Consider the following 24,123-nt stretch of genomic DNA (forward strand, 5'->3'; position numbering starts at 1 on the left):
AATCCTTCAAGTGTGCCACCTGAAGACGATGCTGCATATTCTGCAGTGGTCGTGCCTCTGAAGACTGGTAGAGACATGGTCTAAGTATGTGGAATGCTATCCTTGGCCTCCTAAAGAATTTTGAATTGAAAAAGGGCTTTTGCATACCCTGACTGCATTTCTTTTACATAATAAACACAGAAAATGTTAGAGAGGCACTAAGCACAACAACATAATTACTTTATGGTTACCTGTTCTTATATTGGTCAATATTTAGTGTTTTCTCTGATGTTCCCATATTAGGACACCCATTATTTCCATTTGAATTAGCTTGTTTCTACTTTTTTCATATTTACATGTATTAAATAGTAGTAATCCATACATATTATGAGAGTGCGCATGTGTGTGCGTGTGGGGGGGACAGGCATTATGTTTAATACATTTATTATTAACTACTGAGACACCCCTACAACTGAGTCAACTCAAGAACATCTGACACCTGGCTGCACCTTTGACAGCTTTCAACTGTTAAGTGTAAATGGTTGTACAAAATCAAAGCTTTCTATTAGCTATGGAGAGGTGATACTATACAGATGTTTGTAAAAATTGTATTGTAGACACACGAAGCACCTGCACCAAGTGTACAGAAATTGTCTGGGATCATGTTTCCTTATTTGTATGCTGTACTTATACATTTGTACATTATGCCTATTTCTTTGTATGACTTTTTCTTTGTTTCAGAAGTGTTTTCATGAGCTCATGGAAATTTAATTTCTTCAGTACTTCACTACAAATGAAGTTCACTTTTTATTTTTGTGTCTAATAGAAAATTGGCAAAGAAATATTTGGGCAATGCTGGGTTTGTAAGCTAGTTCAATAAATAAAATGAAAAGTACAATGATTCCACAGATTTCCACTAACAAACACACAATTATGACAAAGACGAGTAATGCAAGACAAGGAAAGTTTCGCTTCAGGTATGAGGCTAGAATGATATCCAGCCACCATTAGCATAAATTGCCTGCCTCATTGAAGGTGGCATGCAGGTGGTCACACATGTCTCATCATCAAACACACTTCCATGTTTCCAACACCAGATCCCACAGTTGGTCAGGTGAGCATGGGGATGGTTCAAAAAATGGTTCAAATGGCTCTGAGCACTATGGGACTTAACTTCAGAGGTTATCAGTCCCCTAGAACTTAGAACTACTTAAACCTAACTAACCTAAGGACATCACACACATCCATGCCCGAGGCAGGATTTGAACCTGTGACCGTAGCGGTTGCGCGGTTCCGGACTGTAGCACCTAGAACCGCTTGGCCACCCTGGCCAGCCATGGGGATGGTGTCAGCCAGTCTAAGTTCATGTGACACTTCATTTTGGCCGACAAATTTTCAGTAGGATTCAAGTCTGGCACTCAAACAGGCTAGTCAATCAGATCAATGTCAGCTTGTTATGAAAACTATTGCTGAATGAGTCGACCCATATGAACTGATGAGTGGTCTTGCTGGAACTGGACGACTCTACTGAAATAGTACACTCTCAAGTTTGGCACCATTGTATGTTTCATGATGTGCACATACTGATCTGCAGTGATATGATCATAAATTCGATGAAGTATCCGTGCCCCATCTGATGACACCCCCTAATTGTCAACAAAACGGGAGCTGGAGGTATACATCGGGAGACAGGCCTCTATAGGGTTAATGTCAAAAGCAAGGAGGATGATGCTCAGGACGGAACACTGAGGCACACCACTTTCCTGAATAAAAGTGTCCGACGAGGCAGAACCCACATGCACCTTGAAAAACTCTGTCTTGTAAAAATGCCCAAAGGAAACAGGCAAGGCACCCCACAGAAGCCCCATGTGTAGAAAGTATGGAGGATACCAGTTCTCCAGCAGGTGTCATAGGCCTTCTCCATGTCGAAAAACCCGGCCACAGTCTGGGATTTCCACAGAAAACCGTTCATGACATGGGTGGACGAAGTAACAAGACGGGCAACTGCAGAACACTACGCTCTAAATGAACACTGTGCATTAATTAATAAATTGCAAGACTCGAGCCACCACACCAGATAGGCATAAATCATACATTCCATCACCTTGCAAATGCTGCTGGTAAGAGAGATGAGGCAGTAGCAAGAAGGAAGGTTTTTGTCCTTACCGGGCTTAGGTATGGGTATGATAGTGGCTTCACACCATCATCCGGTAAATGTGCCCTCTGTCCAGATACGCTTGTTTGTGTTAAGCAGAAAGTGCTTGACTGCAAGAGAATGGTGGAATATCAATGTGGATGGTGTCTGGCCCTGGGGCGGAGGATCGGGATGAACTGAGAGCATGATCTAGCTCCTCATAGTAAAAGTGGCATTGTAGCACTCACAATTCGAAGAAGCGAAGGGTATGACCCGAGCCTCCTCCACTTGTTTCCAATGGAGGAAGGCAGGGTGATAATGGGAAGATCTAGAAACTTCCACAAAATGGAAGCCCAAGGTATTGGAGATAGCAATAGGGTCCACAATGATATCGTCAGCTACTGTCAGGACGTAAATTGGGCAATGAATCTTGGTCCCGGAGAGCCGTTGGACATTGGCCCACACAACAGAGGAAGGTGTGAAACTGTTAAAAGAAATAGTGAATGAAATCCAGATAGCTCTTTTGCTATCCAGAAGAATGCAACGAGACTTTGCAAGCATTTGTTTATAATGAATGCAGTTTTCCATTGTAGGGTGTCGGTTAAAAACATGGAGAGGATGTGTCCATGCACGAACTGCATCGTGCCATGCCTCAGTCCACCAAGGGACTGGGACACGACGTGGTAATGATTAAGTGTGAGAAATGGAATGTTCTACAGCAGTAAGGATAACTTCGGTGTGGCAGTCCACTTGGTCATCACATGTGGGGAAATCTTGTTCTGCGTAGGTCGCCAGGGTAGAGTAAAGCTGCCAGTCAGCCCTTGTAAGCTGCCATTTGGGCATGCATGCTGATGGGGTAGTAGTCAGCAAATGGAGAGCATACAGGAAATGGTCGCTCGAGTAGGTGTCAGAAAGAACGGACTACTGAAGACAAAGGGCAAGCTGAGCAGTGCAAAATGGTAAGTCCAAATGGGAATAGGTATGCGAGGAATTAGAAAGGAAAGTGGGTGCTCCAGTGTTAAGGCAGAAAAGGTTAAGTTGGTTAAGATGGTCAGCCAAGAGGGCACCTCTCTGACAGGTCCTGGGAGAAACCCCAAAGAGGATGATGTGCATTAAAGTCACCCAGTAGCAAACATGGGTGAGGTAGCTGCCCAGTAAGCTGAAGGCAGCAATGACACTGGTAGCAGCACATCAGATTCAGAATGTACGGCTGGACTGTGTTAACTGCATAGCCTGTTTTGAGCTTGGACGGAAGCACCACTATCAAATGTGAGGAAGAGAGTGAGGGTGGGTACTAAATACACAATGGATGGCAATGACACCCTGGATCAAAGGGTTAAGATTGAATTTTAGCCTGGGTTAGACTGTCTAGCAGCTTTGTGTAAATTACATCATGGGAAAAATTCAAAGTTCTATGGGCCTTGACACGAACAGGGTAACTGTGGAGAAGCGAGGCAGCAAGCAGTAGTTGTGCTTGAGCATCAGAAGCCGTCTCCAAGAGCAAAGTGCCATTCAATAATCGAGAGCAGGATTTCACAGGGCCAGCAATTGCATCAACACCTTTGTTAATAATAAACAGATTTACTGTGGCGAAGGACTGACGGTCTTCAGTATGCAAGACCACGAGGAACCGTGGTGCAGTGGGAAGGTTCTTTGAATCATTAGCCTCATTACATTTACATTTTGTACACAGTGGGAAGATGATTAACTGATCGTGAGGAATTCCCCCACGACTGCCAGCATCTACGATGGTGTGCTGCTCCCAACTGGGGGCCCCCCTGCACAAGGGGGTGCACCCACCTTGGGTGATTGTTCACACCTCAGGTCACACCTCCGGAACACCTGACAGAGGGACTAATCAGCAATTGGGGAAGGTTGAAACTTAGGCAGTCACCCCTCCCTGGGTCTGGTCTGTACCATGGGGGGTACATGCGAACCCTACCTGTCGACCCGGGCTGGGAATTACGAATTACCCAGTCACCTGTTATACATCAGACAAGTGGGCCGGCCTTCGGGAGCACACACGGAGGAAAAAGAAAAAGGAGGATCCTGAAATGCTGAAGCAGAGGAACGAAAGGAGAAGGGAAAGCAAAGAAAGTAAAAGGGAAAGCAAAGAAAGTAAAAGGGAAAGCAAAGAAAGTAAAAGGGAAAGCAAAGAAAGTAAAAGGGAAAGCAAAGAAAGTAAAAGGGAAAGCAAAGAAAGTAAAAGGGAAAGCAAAGAAAGTAAAAGGGAAAGCAAAGAAAGTAAAAGGGAAAGTAAAAGGGAAAGCAAAGAAAGTAAAAGGGAAAGTAAAAGGGAAAGCAAAGAAAGTAAAAGGGAAAGCAAAGAAAGTAAAAGGGAAAGCAAAGAAAGTAAAAGGGAAAGCAAAGAAAGTAAAAGGGAAAGCAAAGAAAGTAAAAGGGAAAGCAAAGAAAGTAACAGGGAAAGCAAAGAAAGTAACAGGGAAAGCAAAGAAAGTAACAGGGAAAGCAAAGAAAGTAACAGGGAAAGCAAAGAAAGTAACAGGGAAAGCAAAGAAAGTAACAGGGAAAGCAAAGAAAGTAACAGGGAAAGCAAAGAAAGTAACAGGGAAAGCAAAGAAAGTAACAGGGAAAGCAAAGAAAGTAACAGGGAAAGCAAAGAAAGTAACAGGGAAAGCAAAGAAAGTAACAGGGAAAGCAAAGAAAGTAAAAGGAAGTGAATAACGAAGGTGAGACTGTTCATACGTCAGCGACAGAATGCAGAACATTCCCAATAATACACGAGACATGTTCCCCAAGGGAGGGGAAAAAGAATAGCAAGAGGATAGACCGGCAGCACGGAATGAAAAAAATGCTACGAAGGCTGGGGGGCCCGTGTTAGCCAAGCACGAACCTGCCGAAGTGTGCTGAGCCCCCTGGGGGAGGGAGGGGGGGGGGGGGTCTAATGCCAGCACTCCATAAGCAGTTGCTGGTGGTTTGCATGCATTCAGGAAGTTGGTCTCCTCCTCTAGTTTGACAGTGTTTAGAAACATACATTCCACAAAGGTGTCAACTAACATGCTGTCTTTCTGAGATGATACCTTCCCTAAGTGCAAAACTCAAAGCTGTCCAGTTACCTCTGTCCTGCACCACTGCTTCTGGGCACAGCAAGGTTGAAAGCTGCACCTGGCTGCTGTTTCACATGCACTGCAACCATCACACTGGATGAGTGCCAGGGCACTGTCTGTCTTGGGCCACATAAGCTGAGAAATTCTGGTAGTAAATGGCTGTTTGTCATACACCTGGCTGTGACATAGTGTTTTATCATGTCTAGCGTATCTCAGCTATATTAACAAAGTGAGGTGGCACAATGGATAGCACATAGGACAATGAGAGTTCAAATCCACATCCGACTATCCTGACTTAGGTTTTCTGTTGTTTCCCAAAATTGCCCCAGGCAAATGCCAGTATGGTTCCTTTGAAATGGGCATGGCCAGTTTCCTTCCCCAATCTTGAACCATTCCAAGCTTGTGCTGCTTCTCTAATGCTCAAATGCTGCCATGCCACTACCATGTAACTAAACATACATGCTCTTCTTTGTGTATTCAAGAGAAAAGCATCTCTGCCTCTCAAACAAATGAAAGTAAGTATTACAATTGTATATATAAAATAATATGTGGCAGTTACATGCAGTCACAAAGGATCCAAAAGGTCTATCAGGAAAATTGGTACAATAAGAAGGAAACAAAGACACTGCTGAAAGTGTGTGTTGCAGTACCACTTGTGTGAACTGTACATTGCTGAAAGTATCTGAACTTACTGAGATATGTAAACAGTTTTGTTTTGTTGACTGCATACCACCACCTGGAGTTGGTTATCCAGTGTTGCAATAGATTTTTGCTGTGAAGGTATGGCTTAGTACAGGTCATCTTGGTTGACCAGCTGCTATGAAGTGTGACTACTATGAATAGTAACTGCCACGAAAGACTGAAGTGATATCTTGTTTTCAGATATGTATTCCAACATGACAATGCACACAGTGTTATAGTATTTACTGTTTAATGGATTATATTTCCTCTCTGGCCTACCTGCTTACCCAGAATATCATCAACTAAGAAAGTGTTACAGGTTCAGTAGTTCATTCAATAGTTAACACAGTTGAAGTTTGAATTCTATTATAAACTATCAAGATTGTAATTTGAAAGCCACATATTTAATTTCTCTGTTTCAATGCAGTGATTGCACATTACAGAAGGCTTGTATGACTATGCTGGGAGCTTCAGGAAGTAATTTTTTTAATTGTGTAATGCTGTTCTGTTGTTCTGTACCTAAAATCATTAAGTAATATGTGAACTGAATTTTATTTGTATTTGATTCAGAGAGAGAGAGAGAGAGAGAGAGAGAGAGAGAGAGAGAGAGATATGAAACATTATTATTCAATAACCTACTCCATTGTAGTGGAAACAAGTACTTACTGAGAATGTCAAATTGCGGCAGCCAACTGCGGATCATTACATTGGGGGGCTTTCCTGGCAAATCCTCTGCTTCCCATTTCCATATAACATGTTGTGGCAGTTCTGCAAAAGCATCCAAAATAGCTTTTCTTTTGCTTTCAGGGAATGTCTCAGAACGAACAGTTGATCCATATGTAAAATAGATGACACCATGCTTTGCTTCAATAATGAATTGTTCTATGTCCTGGAACAACAATTGGATGCAAATATTCAGAGACAGTTCATAGAAGCAGAAACAATTTTGTTTGCAATTCTTGGCAAAAGTATTTCACAGAAGAAAATACTTTTATTGCATTGTAGACATAGATGAAGTAATGCCAAAAAGATTACTTACGATTTCAACAACAAGCAAAATTAAAAATTACATTTTCATTGGTTAAAATGGAGAATAGATCCATACTAAATGGCACATAGCTAGTTTATTATCAAGATGTGTTATATTGAAGTATATGTTGTTGTTGTGGTCATTAATTTAAAGACTGGTTAGATGCAGCTTCCACACAACTATCCTGTGCAGGCCTCCATCTCCAAATAACTACTGCAACCTACATCCATTTGAACCATAAATTTCTTATTTCCCCAGTTTGACTCATTTCAAATGCTTATATTCCTTTCTCGTCTAACTTTATCATCCATGTTTCACTTCTGTACATGGCTACTCTCCAGACAATCACCTTCAGAAAATACTTCTTAACACTTAAAATTTCCCATGCTTCCAAAAATGCCAACCTATATTTTATAACCAGTCTGCATTTTATAACCTCTCTACTCATCAGGTGTTTTGCAGCCAAAATAGAAAACTTCATCTGCTACATTTAGTATCATTTGCTGATCAAATTCCCTCATCATCTCCTGATTTAATTCAACTACATTTCATTCCACATTCTTTACTTATGTTGATGATCACCTTACAATTTATTTTCAAGATATTCATTCTATCCAACTGCTCTTCCAGTTTCCTTGCTGTTTCCGACAGCAAACAACAATGTTTTTATTTAGTCTCCCTGATGTTTTTGATTTCTTCTGCAAATTTTTCTTTTGTATCTTTTACTTCTTGCTCAATTTATGGATTGATCATCATAAGGGATAGGCTACAACCCTATCTCACTCCCTTGTAAACTACTGCTACCATTTCATGGCTTTCAGCTCATAAAAGCAGTGTTTCCTGTACAAGCTCTATATAACCTTTCACTACTTATAATTTATCCTTGCCATCTTCAGAATTTGAAATAGTGTATCCAATCAACATTGTAAGAAGATTAATCTACAGGTGCTATAAATATAGGCTTTAACCTATCCTCTAAGAATAAGTCATAGGGTCAATACGCCTCTTGTATTCATACCTTTCTCTGGAACCCACACTGATCTTCTGTGAGGCTGGCTTCAACCAGTTTTCCCAATCTGTAAATGTGTGTCAGCATTTTGCAGCCATTACTTATCAAACAGACAGTTCAGTAATGTTCACATTTGTCAGCACCTGCTTTCCTTGGTATTTTAATTATTACATTCTTCCTGAAGTCTGGGGGTATTCATCCTGTCTCATATAGCTTGCACACCAGGTGGAACCATTTTGTCATGGTTGGCTCTACTGAGAATTTGAAATTATATGAAATGAAATCCTTGATTTGATATAAAAGTGACCACTTTCAGTGTGCATTGGTGTGTGCACTATCCCAAAAGATCCCTGTCACTACTGGTGTCAGAGGGGATACCTTTCTTATATTAGAGTCAAGAATCATGTGTCCTGTTGTCACAAGAGTTAAACAAGGGAAGATCCAAACAATGTTGAAGGAATAAAAATGCTGAAGGAAGCACAGGAAAGTAAGGTTAGCTTATTTCATCAGAATATTAGAAGACTGAGTAATAAGATAGAAGAACTTTTTGTCCATCTGGAAAATGTAGAGAGCTCTGAAAAGATAGACATCCTGTGCCTATTTGCCACCACATAATCACAGGGTTAGAGAAGTTGCTCAATGTAGAACTAATATTGGGCAAATGACGAGCTGTTACATACTTTAAGACAAAACACAAGTTCATAGAATTTAAACAAGTAGACTTTGTAGTGATCTGTCTACAAAAGCTTGTGCTTGGGAATTAAAACTGAAAAATTGTTCATTTTAATAGTAACAATATTATGAAAAGGAAAGTTGCTGCTCGCCATACAGCATAGATGCTCAATCACAGATAGGCACAACAAAAAGATTGTCACAAATGAAGCTTTCGGTCAGTAAAAATAGGCCAAAAGTTTTATTTGTGACCATATATGTAAGCAAGCTTGCATCTTATGTACAACAAAGATAATTAGCCCTTTTGCCAATCAAACTAGTAATGTACAATCCATATATGCATATAGCAACAGAAAGAATGAGTAGCAATGTTCTTATAAATATTATTGAATTGTTTTCTGTAGATTCTCATTTTCAAAAAGGCAACATATTCAGTTCTGAACATCTAGAAGTACTACACAAGCAGTAAGTGTAACACCGAGAAGAAATAATAAACGAGGTGAAAACAATATATTTAGGTGCAATATTGATGGAATGTTTAACTGGGAAAAAATTTTTGAACTCTTAAAATAAGCCAGTTCTTCGTCTTAGGAAACAAGTGGAAGTCACTTCGTGCAAGACTGGGGCTGTAGGATGGATGAGGGAAAATCTCACATTTGAATAAATTAAGAAATACTTTAGTGCAGTTTGCCATTTGAGGTCAGGCATTGTCATGCAAAAACAAAATTTTAGATTTTAGATGTCGACGGGATCCGGCTGCATACCCAGAAATTATTAGAAGAAGAAATACGCCGGGAAAATTTCAGAAGTCACAAAATTTTAGATGTCTGCTTTCCTTGGCGTTTGTTTTCAACTGCTCTTCTAAGGCTGTACAAAGTTTAACAGTACTGGACAGAATTTTTGGTTTCTCCACATTTGAGAAAATCAATAAGAAGCACACCTTGCCTATCGCAAAACACTGTCACCAACTTCCTTGCTGACAAGGTTTGCAAACATTTTCTTGGTTTTTGTGGGGACCTTGTGTGCTCCCACTCCATGGACTGTAATTTTGTTTTGCAATTGGTGTGTTTCACCCAAGTCTCATCACTGGTTATGATTCGATCCATTAATCCCGCTGTTCTTTATGTTGCTCTGTAAGCATTTTGGGCACCCATCATGCACAAAATTTGCGGTAGCCTAGCTTTTGAGTGACAATTTTGAACAACAAAGTCCGCGAAACTTGTGGAAAAGAAAGTAAAAGCTCCATTATTGTGAAGTGACGGTTTTCAAGAATTGTTTCATCAACTTTAGTGACAAGATCATCAGTCACAATGCTTGGGCGTCCACTCTTCATCATGAACACTGGTTCAGCCATTTTTAAACCAAATGTACCATTTACAGATGGAACATTCACTCATTACGTTGTTTCTGTACACTTCACAGTTCATGATTAAATTTCTCTAGGTTATAGTTTTATTGCCAACAAAAACTTTATCACAGACTGCTACTCACAACTGGCAGGGTTTCCAATCACAGCACACATTTCAAACTTTAATATTGGAAACACCAGACACACATAGATGTTCCTGCTGTCACGGATGGATGCCAACTGAGCTGCTGAGAATTCACATACCAAAATATACATGTCAGTGCACACCTAGCAGCATCAGACAGAAATGTTCCCTACTTTCTGAATAGCCCTCATACTTCTCCTTTGAAGGCATTACCTACAAAGAAATCCGGGGTACCTCCACCCCACAGATGGCTACATCAGTACCTCCATCCATTTCACCAGCAATACCTCCACAATGACAGCTACCACCAATTCCATACCAAGAAGTCCCTTCCATACAGCCTAGCCACCCACACTCATCGCATCTACAGTGACAGGCGGTCCCTCACAATATATACCAAGGTTCTCACTGAAGTCTTCACACATTGTAATTATCTTCCCAATCTTGTACAAAAACAAATCTCCCATACCTTATCTTTCCAGTCTGCCACCATGTCCCAAAGTCCCACCATCCAGTCACAGACTTCATTCCTCTTGTGTCTCAGTACCACCCAGGACTGGAGCAACCCAATTATGTTATCTGCCAGGGTTTTGACTAACTCTCATCGTGTCCTGAAATGAGAAACGTCCTGCCCATTATCCTTTCCACCACTCCCACAGCGGTGTTTCACTGTCCATTGAACCTACACAACATGCTTATCCATCCCTACACAACCACTGCTCCCAGCCTCTTACCTCACAGCTCATACCTCTGTAATAGACCTCGATGCAAAACCTGTCCCATACATCCTCCCACCACCACCACCACCACCACCACCACCACCACCACCTACTCCAGTCTGGTCACAAACATTACCTATCCCATCAAAGGCAGGAATACTTGTGAAGCCAGTCATGTTATCTACAAGCTGTTTGTCAGCATGGAAGGCCACCGACAAACTGTGGCCAAGAAACAAGTGGACCATCCTGTTGCTCAGCATGGTGCCAAACATAACATCCTTCATTTCAATGACAGCTCCACAGCCTGTGCCTTATGGATCCTTTCTACCAACACCAGCTTTTCTAAATTGTGCAGGTGGGAACCTTCCTTGCAATATATCCTACATTCCTGTAACCCTCCTGGCCTCAACCTTTGTCACTCATTGTCCTCACCCATCCAGCCCCTTCCCTGTTCCCATTCCAGTACTACTATGCAGCCCTCATTCCACCATCTCACCCAGTTTTTTTACTTTTCTTTTCCACTCCCCCCCCCCCCCCCCCCCCCCCCCCGAATCCAATGGACCAGAGGGTGGACAGAATAAAGAGCTTGGAGACTGAGGAGAGAGCTGAGAGAATCTGAACAGATAACATACTGTACCCGCTGATGGCGACAGATGTATTGGACAGCCTGGAGAACAGCGTAAAGCTCCGCAGTATAAAACGAACACTGGTCCTTTCCATGTTTTGGAACAGGAACGACGATAGCGTCCCGCAATCATCTAGGAAAAGTACTGTCGGTCCAAATTCGATTATAAAGGCGAAGGAGGTAACGCAGACTATGGTATGATAAATGCAGCAGCATTTGGATGTGGATACCATCTGGTCCTGGGGCGGAGGAGCGAGAACAAGAGAGTGCATGTTGGAGTTCCCACATAGAGAAAACAGTATTGTAGCTTTCGCGATTTTGAGAGGAGAAAGCAAGAGGTCGCACCTCCGCTGCATGTTTCTTCAGGAGAAACGCTCGCTGGTGGGTAATTTGAAGAGCGTGAAATCTCAGTAAAGTGTTGACCCAATGAGTTAGAAATTGCGACGGGGTCCACTAATGTATCATGCGTGACAGCGAACCCAGAGACTGGGGAGAAACTAGGCGCGCCTGATAATCGTCGAATCCGACTCCAAACTTCCAAGGAGGGAGTGAAGGTGTTAAGTGAGCTAGTAAAGAAGTCCCAGCTTGCCTTCTTGCTATCGCAGATGACGCGACGACACCACCCACGGAACTGCTTATAGCGGTACAGTTGGCCAAGGTAGGATGGTGTCTGAAAACGCAAAGAGCACGTCGCCGCTCATGTATTGCGTCGCGGCATGCCTCGTGCCACCAAGGAACTGGGGGGCGCCGGGGCAATTCGGAGGTGCGAGGTATTGAACGTTCCGCAGCTGTAAGAATAAGTCTGTAATATGAGTGACCTCATCGTCGACTCTAGGAAAGTGACGGTCATCGAATGTCGCTAGAGACGAAAAGTGTCCAATCGGCTTGGGCAAACTTCCAGCGTCTCGGGCGCATATATGGCAGTTGTGGCTGCAATCGAAGGACACATGGAAAGTGGTCATTCAAGTGTGTATCAGCAAGGGCTAACCATTCGAAGTGCCGAGCTAGTGGAACAGTACCGACTGAAAGGTCCAAATGAGAGAAATTTGTCGTGGAGGCAGACAAAAATGTAGGGTCCACAGTGTTGAGGCAAACAAGATCCGCTTGGTGGAAGACGTCTGTCAATAGTGAGCCATGCGGACAAGGATGTGGAGATCCCCAAAGCAGGTCGTGGGTAATTGAAGTCCCCAACCAGCAAATAAAAGGGGGGGGGGGGGGGGGGGGGGGGGAGCTGACCAAGAAGATGAAGGAGATCAGCTCGTGTCGATGTGGACGATGGAATGTATACAGTACAAAGAGAGAAGGTGTATCCTGAAAGGGAAAGAAGGACAGCGAATGCTTGGAAGGAAGTGTTTAAGGGGATTGGGTGACAATGGAGAGTATTATGGAGAAGAATCATGAGTCCTCCATGTGCTGGAGTGCTTTCAACAGAGGGGAGATCAAATCGGACTGATTGAAAATGGGGGAAGACAAAGTGGTCGTGGGGACGCAGCTTTGTTTCCTGAAGACAGAAGATGACCGGCGAGTAGGATCATAAGAGGATCGTCAATTCATCCTGACTGGCTCGAATGCTGCAGATATTCCAATGGATAATGGACATAGGGTGGACAGAAAACGGAAGAATGTGACCAAGGCTGCCGTCAACTCAACGACTGCTCAGAGCTTGCGACCGACAGCGTGGAACGGCAGTCAGCCGAAAGCAGACGATCCTGATCCATAGGTTGTTCAGGACCAGCTCCGACCACCAGCGATCGGCCGGTTGATCGGCCGCCAGCAGTGCGCCTCGGCGACACGGAAGATGGCCGAGGGCGATTTCCGCCAGGTGGTGCTGTAGATGGGATGCCATGGCGGAGAAGGAGAGGAACTGGGTTTCTTACTAGCCTTCTTGGAAACATGATGTTTAGATGAAGGAGGAACCGATGGTTGTGAATTTGGGGCATGTAAAAAATCTTGACAAGTATGCTCTTTTTTGGAAGTCCGGGTGTCTGACTTTTGGGCTCGAGATTTAGCAGAATCCGATGAAGGGTGAGCCATTGAGTGAGCAGCAAGAGTGGGGAGGTTGAACGGGCGATCTTTGCGCTGGCTGATATGACGACCATGTCACTAAAGGTGAGATCACAAGTCTGCGTGGCCGCCTCCTTTGTTGGTCGAGGAGAGGCAAGGACAGTGCTGTATTTTCCTGCCTGAGGCACAGTGGGCTTTCGACTGGCGAATAATTTTCGAGCAGCAAAGGTCGACACCTTTTCCTTGACTCCGATTTCCTGAATGAGCTTTTCGTCTTTAAAAATGGGGCAATCACAAGAGGAAGCAGCGTGGTCACCCATACAGTTGATGCAACGTCACCGACTATGCATGAAAATGCGTGGGTCAGCCTTCAGACACGCACAGGGAGGAAGAAAGAGAAAGGGGAAAAACAAAGAAAGGGAAAGGAAAGAAGAGAGGTCTCAAACGCCACAGCGGAGAAAAGGGTAAAGAGAAGAGGTAAGGAAAAGAGAAGGACAAAGGAAGGATGAAGACATGCAAGCAGAGAAGGCAAAGAATGTGTTACATTTAGGAGGGTCCGTCTCCGGGCGTAGGCACAAACCATACTCCCAGAGGGGGAGAAGGGGGAGGAAAGAGGCGGCAGGGGGGGGGGGGGCAAAGATGGGGGATGGGGAAAGATGTGGAAAGCGAAGGTATGCAGCCTGGAAAGTAAGGAGGCCTACATTAGCTATTAGCTCGGGGTCCTGTGCTCGCTACGCACATATCCACAAAAGAGTTGTGGACCCCCCTGGTGTGGGGGGGGGGGGGGGGGGGTGCTGCAGGGGTGCATTGTGCTGCCACCTACTGCCAGGTACTCCATATCAACAACCTCAGTAGTCAGTAGTCGGACATCGTGAGAGCGAGCGGAATGGGGTGTCCTGCGGAACTCTGACTTCGAACGTGGTCAGGTGACTGGGTACACTTGTGTCATACATCTGTATGTGATATTTCCACACCCCTAAACATCCCTATGTCCCCTATTTCCATTGTGATAGAGAAGTGGAAATGCTAAGGGACACATGCAGTACAAAAGCATACAGGCCAACCTTGTCTGTTGACTGACAGATACTGCCCACAGTTGAAGAGGGTCATCTATCCAGACCATCACACAGGAATTCTGAACTGCATCAGGATTCACTGCAAGTACTATGACAGGTAGGCAGGAGCTGGTAAATGCCAAACAACGACTCACTTGGTGCAAGGAGCGTTAACATTGGATGATTGAACAGTGGAAAAACGTTGTATGGAATGACGAATCACAGTACACAATATGGTGATCTTATGGCTGGGTGTGGATATGGCGAATGCCCAGTGAATGTCATCGGCCAGTGTATGTAGTGCCAACAGTTAAATTCAGAGGCGGTGGTGTTATGGTGTGGTGGTTTTTTTTTTTTACATGGAGGGGGCTTGCACCTGTCATCGTTTTGCATGGCACTATTACAACACAGGCATACACTGATGTTTAAGCATAATCTTGCTTCCCACTGTTTAAGAGCAATTCGGGGATGGTGATTTCATCTTTCAACATGATCGAGCACCTGGTTCATAATGTGTGGCCTGTGGCAGAGTAGTTGCATGATAATAACATCCCTGTAATGAACTTTCCTGCACAGAGTTCTGTCCTGAATCCTATGGGACATCTTTGGGATGTTTTGGAACTTCAACTTCATGCCAGGTCTCACCAGTCAACATCATTACCTCTCCTCAGTGCAGCACCCCATGAAGAATTGGCTGCCATTCCCCAAGAAATCTTCCAGCACCTGATTGAATGTATGCCTGTGAGAGTGGAAGCTTTCATCAATGCTAAGGGTGGGCCAATAGCATATTGAATTGTAGCATTACCGATGGAGGGAGCCACGAACTTTTAAGTCATTTTCTGCCAGGTGTTCAGATACTTTTGATCACATAGTGTATGTGCCAAGGGAGTTAAATATGCTACAGTGGGGAAGTATTTTGAAGAATTTGGTCGGCAATGATTTGATATTATCTATGATAATGTGTCCCATAAATAAAAGGGGATCTCTCTAATATACTCACTACAACTGAACTGATAAGATCTGAATCCGTTGGACTGTGTCTGAATTTAGTAAATTTCTAAGTTCCTAACCTACCATCCAGAGTCACTCAGTTTGATTGTCCCCAGATACTAATTGTATTCAAGACTGTATCACACCAATAACATAAATTTGATCTTTTCTATCCATCAACAAACTATGATGAATCTTCATATTGACCATTAATTATTTTGCATTTTACTTCATTCTGTAGTGAAATTTCATCATTTTGTTACACTTCTGATAAAATAACTTAGTTTATGAAAACAAATACCTGGCTTCCTTCCTCTCATTAAGCACAAAGTTATGTTGCTCTGACCTTTAAGTTATTTGCTCTTGGCTACACCAAATGAATCCTTCCCGTTTCTTCCTAAATTTACAGTAACTGATTATGAATACATGGTACAGGGAATTATGGTTCTATTCAAACTGTCTGAAAATTAGTTCTGGCATTGAATTCCAAACTTTTAATGCTGTTTTCAGAAACAAATCAAATTTTATAGTACATTTCAATTACATTCTCTCATAAAACTAAAATTTCATCTTATAATACAAATCAATTGTATTGTAGACTATTCCGAAGCTTCTTATGCCCCATGTCAAAACCTTGCTGTTTTGTTGTTCATTTTATAATCTCTGTATGATGCCCTCAGTACTATCTGAATGAGACTTCTGAAAAGTAATTTGAACACAACAGGAACATAAATGACCTTTAGAGACTGCCCAAGTGTTATCCATTTTGATTTTGCCTTTGCAAAATTGTGAGCAGGCACGCCATGTATAGTTGTTGCCATTAACACTGCTCATAGAACATTCATGCTTAATGCAACTCTAGAAACACAGAATTTAACTAAGGATACATCCCACAGTATTGCACCCATAAAGTGCATACCACATTTTAAACAAGTGGTGATTAATGAATCATCATTAATTTTTCAACGTAAAATTTTTTTTCAAATCTTAGTACTTAATGTTACACTCAGAATATGATTAACATTTCTTTGGTAAAATTGCTGTACTAAATGACTGAGGTAGATGTTGCAGTACTTAATAAATTGATGTAGCCAGTCAGTCATTTGTATGGCATAGATTTCTACATCTAGGTACTACCCTGCAACGCACACCTGAGCATTTGCAGAGGGTTTATCAAAACACTTTCAGACTGTTCATCTACTGTTCCACGCTCTAATAAAATGTGGGAACAGCTGACACTTCAGTTTGCCATGTGAGCTCCAATTTCTCTTCTTTTATTATGATAATCATTTTTTCCCTATATTGGTGGTAGCCAGTGAAATATTTTCACATTTGGAGGAGAAAGCTGGTGATTAAAATTTCATGAAAAGATCTTCCCACAGCAAAAAGAACCTTTGTTTCAATCATTGCTACCCCAACTTGCTTATCAATCAATGAGGCACACTGCTAGTTTCTGAAATACAAAATAAGCTGACAGTTTATGATAACATCCTCTGCAAACTGTCTAAGAGAGCTTTCCTTGGGAAATGCCATATATCATTTCTGTTTCAATCTATTTCACATCAGTTACTATGAACTGTGCCTTTTTGATTTGAAATCATGAACCCAGTTGCACAACAGACAGCACTGTGGGTAAGCAGTTTGAGTAGAAGCTGCTTGTTAGCAAAGGTGCTGAAAGCCTTTTTTAAATCTATAGATATAGAATCAACTTGAGAGCTGATGTCTCATTACTTCGTGTGAATAAATCAGCAAGTTGTGTTTCAGAAGAATATTTTCTGAATCCATGCTGGCTAGGAGTCAATAAATCATTTACAATATATAATAATATTCAAACAAAGAAAATGTTCCAAATCCTACAGCAAATTGATAATGATATGGGTCTGTAATTCAGTGGATTACTTCTGTTACCTTTCTCATATATTGGTATGAACAGTTCAACTTTCCAGCCCTTAGGTATGGATCTTTTGTCAAGTGGTTGTATCTGACTGCTAAATACAGCGCTATTACATCAACATACTCCAAAAGGAACCTAACTGGTATACAAGACTCCCCTTTATCAAGTGATTTGAGCTGCTTTGCTAGACTGAGGGTATCTACTCGTACTAGCAGTTGTTATAGATTTGAATTCTGGAATATTTGCTGCATCATCTTTGATGAAGTAGTTTTAGAAAACTTTAGTAACTCAGTTTCAGTGGTACTGCCACCAGTAACATTACCACTGCCATCAATCAATGAAGCTATTGGCAGTGTATTGTCACTTGTGTACTTTACATACCACCAGAATCTTTGAATTTTCTGCCGAACTTGCTAGCCATTTCCTGGGCTGCTATTGGCACACATTGCTGGCTGCCCATATGCTGTGGGGCTGTGTTGACATCACCTGCCTCAACAAGGCTGCCTGCTGCTTCCAGCACTGCAGTTAACTGATGCCAGTGCCTCAGCAGTTCATGGCTCTGGTTGACTTTGCTGTATAGAATGCACTGTCAGTAACAGCTGTTTAACTTCTGCTTTCATGGTCCCCACCAAGACCTGGCATTACCCATTTCATGAAGTCATAATTATTGAACACCTTGATGGCCAGGCAGTGGTCCTGCAATCCTAGGGTGACTACATAGCAGTCTGCAACCCTTATCAATACACTTAGGAATGCATCAAGCAAATTTCTTTTGCTTTTTTTAAAAACAGATATAGTGGTCCTCAGTCTCACTACAATGACTTTGTGGGCACTAATGCCAGAATCTGCAAGATGCTCCCTATATATTCAGACTACTTGTTGCTAAGAGGTCAACTAAGTTATCAACTTGTTACATTATGTGTGGGTCCTGAACTAATTGCTCAAAATAATTTTCAGAGAAATCATTTATTACGATTTTGGACAATGTTTTATGCCTACCCCTGGATTTGAACATTTATTGTTATGAACATGTCAAGGGTAGACTGAAGTTACCAGCAACAATAAATTGTATGATTGGGGTACATTTTCTAAATGAGACTCAAATTTTCCTTGAACTTTTCAACAATTACATCATGTGAATCGTGTTGTCAGAAAATGGAATAAACTTTTAATTTATTCTGGTTGTCAAGTATAACCTCAACCCATATTCACAACTACTGTCTGCTTCAGTTTTACTATAAGTTTACTGCTTCTAACTGATACAAACCTGCCCACCACCAACAGGATAATGTATCCTAGTAAACACCCTTAGGTTCTTGGTAAAATGTTTGCCTGTACCTATCTCTGGTTTTAGCCAGCTTAGAGTACCTATAACAATTTGAGTTTCAGTGACATGCACCATGAACAAGTTGCCACAGATCTGGTAGATAATAGAAATTGAACTTGTGTTCTACTCAGGAAACTACTGCTCTGATACTGTGAGTACAGCAGCACTCTGCACAGACAATTTTGAGAAATATGATTATCTATGTCAGAGCAATTAGTGACTGTTTAATAATTTAAACAGCTGCTTAATAAATTGGCTTTAACATTCCTTGAATTAGGAAGCAACACCATTGCACTAAGAGTTCATGACATCCTTTCATAAGCAATGGAGTTTTCTTTAAGTGTTTAATCATATATAAACGTAACAATAATGTCTTGGAGACAGTTAGGAATATCATACTGTGATGAATAAACACAGTATTACAATCAGAAAGAAGGAAGTACAGGTAGTTAGCTACAGACTGGTTGAAGATGTCTGACAACTCAATGAGCTTTGGTTGACCACACAAAAAACATCTGGCAAGGAGGTGCAACCTGGGAAGCAAGAACTAGCAACAGCCACAGAGCCCACACACAGTGATCACTACTATGCCAAATGTGGTTTGCTTGATCAGTCAGCAATTTTTCTGTTCATATTTTATATGGATTTTGCCTTCGCTGAAGCTTTTTACTCATTCCACTACACCACTGTATTTAAACTTATCACAACAGACGAAGTATAGTGATTATATGACTATAATGGTGCATCAGAACCCATACAAAGTAAACTGACCCAGATGAGTCCCAAGTTAAATTAAACAATGCTAATGATATTTTCCCAAGAAACAAAAAATACAGTATTTACCTGATTATTGGAGGTGGTTTTCTCCCAAATTCACCATTCAAAAAATTTGGGGTGGCTGTACATTTGCAGGTTAAAGTGTTATTGCCGAGGTCAGCGTTTTCACATCGTGTAATAGATTACTACAGTGGTCAACATACATTTACTGATGTAGCTTTGGCTTGTGAGGTCACATGCAGATTTATTTTGAGGAATTCTGAAGGTTTGGAGGGGAACCAGTGACACCAGCTTGGCTGAGAAATAGGACGAATGTGAGGGAGAGGGGGGGGGGGGGGGCATGGAAATATTGGTGAGCAGGCAGCAAATTTCATTACTCTGCCAACCATGAGAATGTATTTGTGTACTTTGATTTTCATTAACATTTACCATGTTTAAACATCAGTTTGCCTGAATCCATTTACAGATGGAATGGAATTGACTTTAAAATTGGTTAAATACTTAACAGTAGTATAATTTCTGCAAGAGAGACTAAAAGTCTACGTAGGGGCAAATTGTGTACTTACATGTTTCGTGCAGCAGTGTTGTCAATGCTCACTATGAACAATGACAAAAACATAAGCAGTGTGTCAGCTGCTGGTTCTATGCAGTTAATGAGAGAGCAGTCAGTAGATGACATGTTTGGAAACAAGAGACTAAGGAATATTGTCAAATTATCCAGCCAGTTTAGATGAAAAATTTATTATATATTCAGGAAAAACAGCTATCTTAGATCCTACCATAATCAAAATGTTAAAAATTACAATGTATTCAGAAGAAACAGCCCAAGATTTGTAAGAACTAAGATTATAAATTTCATTGGTGCTCATAACAGAAATATATTGCCTCTCCCCTCACCTCTTATTCATCAGGTGAAAGTATCATCCCATATGTTGATACCAGAGATGACAAAAAGCAAAATAGCAAGTAGGGATAAAAATAAAGATAAGCCACCTGTTTATTTTATTTCTCCTTGTATTATCAAGATACGGATAGTAAATGTCTTAAGTTTTGAACAAGTACAATGTTAACTTTTATAGACAGATTCTTTGTTTCAATACGTGGTTCATAGTTTTGATTAGTCAGAATATGTTAAAAATAAAATTTTCGGGAAATGTCATATTCAGTGTCATCTTGTACTCAGCTAAACATGGTATCTGGTGCAACGTCAAGTGTGTGTATGTTAAGACTATATCATCAGCAGCAAAGAAGGGATAAGCTCAGAGTTACTTTACTTAGGATCAATTACATTAGTGTTCTTTCAGATGTGGCTGATTATTTTTGAATACTGAGACTCATGTGTTTCCGTGTGTACCCTTATGAACCATTTGTTAGTGAAAGAAAATGTTTATCTGATATATAACTGCACTGTCTTTTCTGAAATATCATTGAGAAAATGCTGCTGTGTCATCAAATTTGTGCTACAAAAGAACATTAACTTTATTATATGATTAGCATTGAAGACTACAAATGTTCTACAGAAAAAAGCCACTCTGTTCATTAAGTTTGTTGTTTTTATAATAAACTAGATTACTAATAATCAGAAGAACATAACACTACTAACCTTTGGCAATTTCTTGGCCGGTCGGATATGTATCCCTCCAACTTCAATGACAGCTGGTACCTGAGGCCTAGGAAGGTTAAGGACAGGACTTGTGTTGATAATAAGGAGGCTAGTATTTTTTGCAATTTCATGCAAAGGTGGAAGTGATTTCCCAAAGTATTTAGTAGCTATTGCATGTGTAGGTTGTTCCATGTATCTGTAATAGTACCACTTCTGCAGTTCAGAGTACACTGTATTCTTGAAACGCTCAGGGAGGTCCATCTGATCACTGTGGGGCAGAAAATGGTTTGGTATGTAAGAAGGGTTATCTGGATTTCCAAAACGGTCACCAAGCCAAGGCATAGGTATATGTGAGCAGAGAGCAATGTGCGGTGCCTGAAATTTGTAAACGAATGGTAACATGCAATCTGTATTAAATGCTTCTGTGAAAATTAAATCAAAATTCTCCTTTGAGTTTATAAGCTTTTGTACTGGTGGAAATGCTAAAACGTTTTCACAGTTTGTTATTGCCATTTCTTTCAGCTTGAAAACTGTTGAAAAACCTGAGCCAAATGAATCTTCTAATTTAATTGCATCAACTACTGTTGGAACAGACCCAACCAGACTGATGTCTATGTAGTTTGGTATGGGTGTTTTCTGTGGGAAATGACTGTACACAATAACTTCATGTCCTCTAAATGCAAGTCCTTTCATTAATGCTTCAAACATGATAAAATGACTTTTGCCAGGGTAAGGGAACAAACCCAGGATACGTGCAGAATTTGTGCCATCAATGGACACTGCTAACAATACAAGCAGCGACAGTATCTGCATCTGAAATAAATGAGAGATCCATCTAGTTTAGAATTTTTTCAGTTAATGTCGATACACTCAAAATTATTACTCTAAAAATAAAACTTTCATATCTTACTGAAGTAAGATAAAAGTTTTATACTGAAAAACTGTACAAGCTTAATAACATTGATAATCTTTTAAGTAAGCATTTAAAACACTAAGCATCTGTTTCAAGTAAGTATTTGTTTCGAAGATTTATGACAGAACAGGGTTAAATAAGAAAGAAAACTGAGAAATGCTATCAAAAAATTGACAAACAATCCAGTTCCAACAGTTAAATTAGAATTTTCTGAAATACCTGGACATCTTTATTTCTCACTAGTAGAGATAGAAATTAATGAGGCCACCAAAAGGCCAAAAAGAAACAAACCATGTGGTGAAGATTAACACAGCAGAATTACTAAAAGGGTCAGAGCCAGAGGTTACAAGAGATGTAACTTGCTTTCTGATAAATATGGTAACAGATAAGATTCTGAACAGAGCTGTGGAAACTTCATACAAACAGCTGGGAGGATATCACTGCAATGTTCATGCATGAACAGATTTGTGAGTTAAAATTAATAATTTAACAATGAAAATAATTTTTGACAATATAATGTAATTGGATGGATAAAAAATTATGTGGAGGCAGAAAACACACATACAAAAAGGTTTACTTATGCAAGCTTTTGGAGCAAGGGGCTCCTCCCAACAGAAGGGGAAGGAGAAGCGGCAAAGGGAAACGACTGTATAACTTTAGGAAAAGTGGTAGATTTCAGAAAAGTCACCCAGAACTGCAGGTCAGGGGAGGCTTACCGGACAGAATGAGAAGAAAAGACTTCTGCTGGCAGAAGGAGCCACTAGCTCTGAAAGTGAAGCTCCTTTTATGTGCTTGTTCTTCCTGCTTGGTGAGTAAAATTAATAGTTTACCACAGAATGTTAACCAGAAAACTGACAAAAGTATCATTTACTACTTTCAAAAAAGCATTTGGTTCTAGGGGGAGAAAGACGATAGATCATATCTTCAAAGAAATGTCGGTAGGTTTGGAGGCCATCTGCATGGGGAGGAAGGGGAGGGGAGGGGCCAGATGAAGGAACTCAAGGTGTTACATCCATCCCCTAACCAACAAATTTCATAGTGCTTCCACTGAAAGTGAACTTTAACCAGTGAAACATGCTTCACCCTTTGAGAAACCTGCTGTGCCCTCTGTCAAGGGAAGGTGAACAGAAAATGGTAATGGTATGGTAATCATCACCACTTCAAAAGTATGGCAAATAATGGTACAACTCAGAAATAGCAGCATGAGGTCACCTTGTGCATTCTGTGTGTTACTCTGGAGGCCTTATTCCACTCACCGAAGGTGTTCTGGCACCCACTCAGGGAACAAGGTACAGTCAACTGCAAGTTGTGATACACTTTGCAATGAATAAAGATTGTCATCTTATCAGAGGCCATATCATGCCAGTGATTGCCAGAAAAGGTCGAGACGACAAACGTTGCTCACTGAGTTTCAACAAAGCTCGCCGTCTGCAGCACTCTTCCCAAAAATAATTGGGGTGTTCTGGTTCTGAGCCATGTAGAAGGCTTGAACCAGAGACTTCAAAGGTTCTGTGTAGAGCTTTGCTGTGACTTCCTGGACTTGCACCATAGTGTTATTTTAGGGTCCCCCTAAATGTGTTAAGGATGAAGTGACCTACACATCAGAAGTAGCGATGGGGAAGAAATATTGATATACCTAAACGTCAAATTTTTTTCATTATAGTGTCAATATATCTTGTCAATATCTAGATTATCAATGTATCAATTAACTGATATTGAGTATCAAAAGTGATATTTTTTATTACCTGTCATTTCTTGATTCATAGACTATGCAGTTCTTATCTGCAGATTCCTTGCTACTGCCAATCTTTGCAATCTAACTGTAAATGTCTTACAAATGGCTTAATTTAATTTCATATTCAGTACTGAAAATGAGCACCAGACTTCAACCTGAAGGTATCTGTAATGCATATTATGGAAGTTTATTACTTTCATGTGTCCTTTTTACCATTGCAAATAATGGAAACAAGGTGCAAGATGAACTTGTTTGGTGGCAGCACTGTATGAAAATGGTGGAAATTCTACTCCCTGCTCCCAAATATAAGGCAGAATGTGTGCTCTCCTTATTCCATGAGTGCATCGATCAATGAAAGATAGATGCACCATAAAAGTAACGTACATCCAACACAAAAGTCACACACATTACTGCA

The 24,123-nt window shown here is 41.1% G+C and overlaps 1 protein-coding gene across 1 annotated transcript in view; it reads right to left on the reverse strand.

The window, feature by feature from the left end:
* LOC126482315 (UDP-glycosyltransferase UGT5-like) overlaps window positions 1-24,123 on the reverse strand; it is a 165,894-nt gene that overhangs the window by 22,605 nt on the left and 119,166 nt on the right. The window contains exons 2-3 of the mRNA XM_050106354.1: window positions 21,061-21,873; window positions 6,529-6,751 (exon numbers count right to left, since the gene is read on the reverse strand). Of these exons, the coding sequence (XP_049962311.1) occupies window positions 6,529-6,751; window positions 21,061-21,873 (1,036 nt within the window). The remainder of the gene's footprint in view (window positions 1-6,528; window positions 6,752-21,060; window positions 21,874-24,123) is intronic.

Source organism: Schistocerca serialis, chromosome 5 (genome assembly GCF_023864345.2).
Source record: "Schistocerca serialis cubense isolate TAMUIC-IGC-003099 chromosome 5, iqSchSeri2.2, whole genome shotgun sequence".
In the NCBI taxonomy this organism is placed as follows: Eukaryota; Metazoa; Arthropoda; class Insecta; order Orthoptera; family Acrididae; genus Schistocerca; species Schistocerca serialis.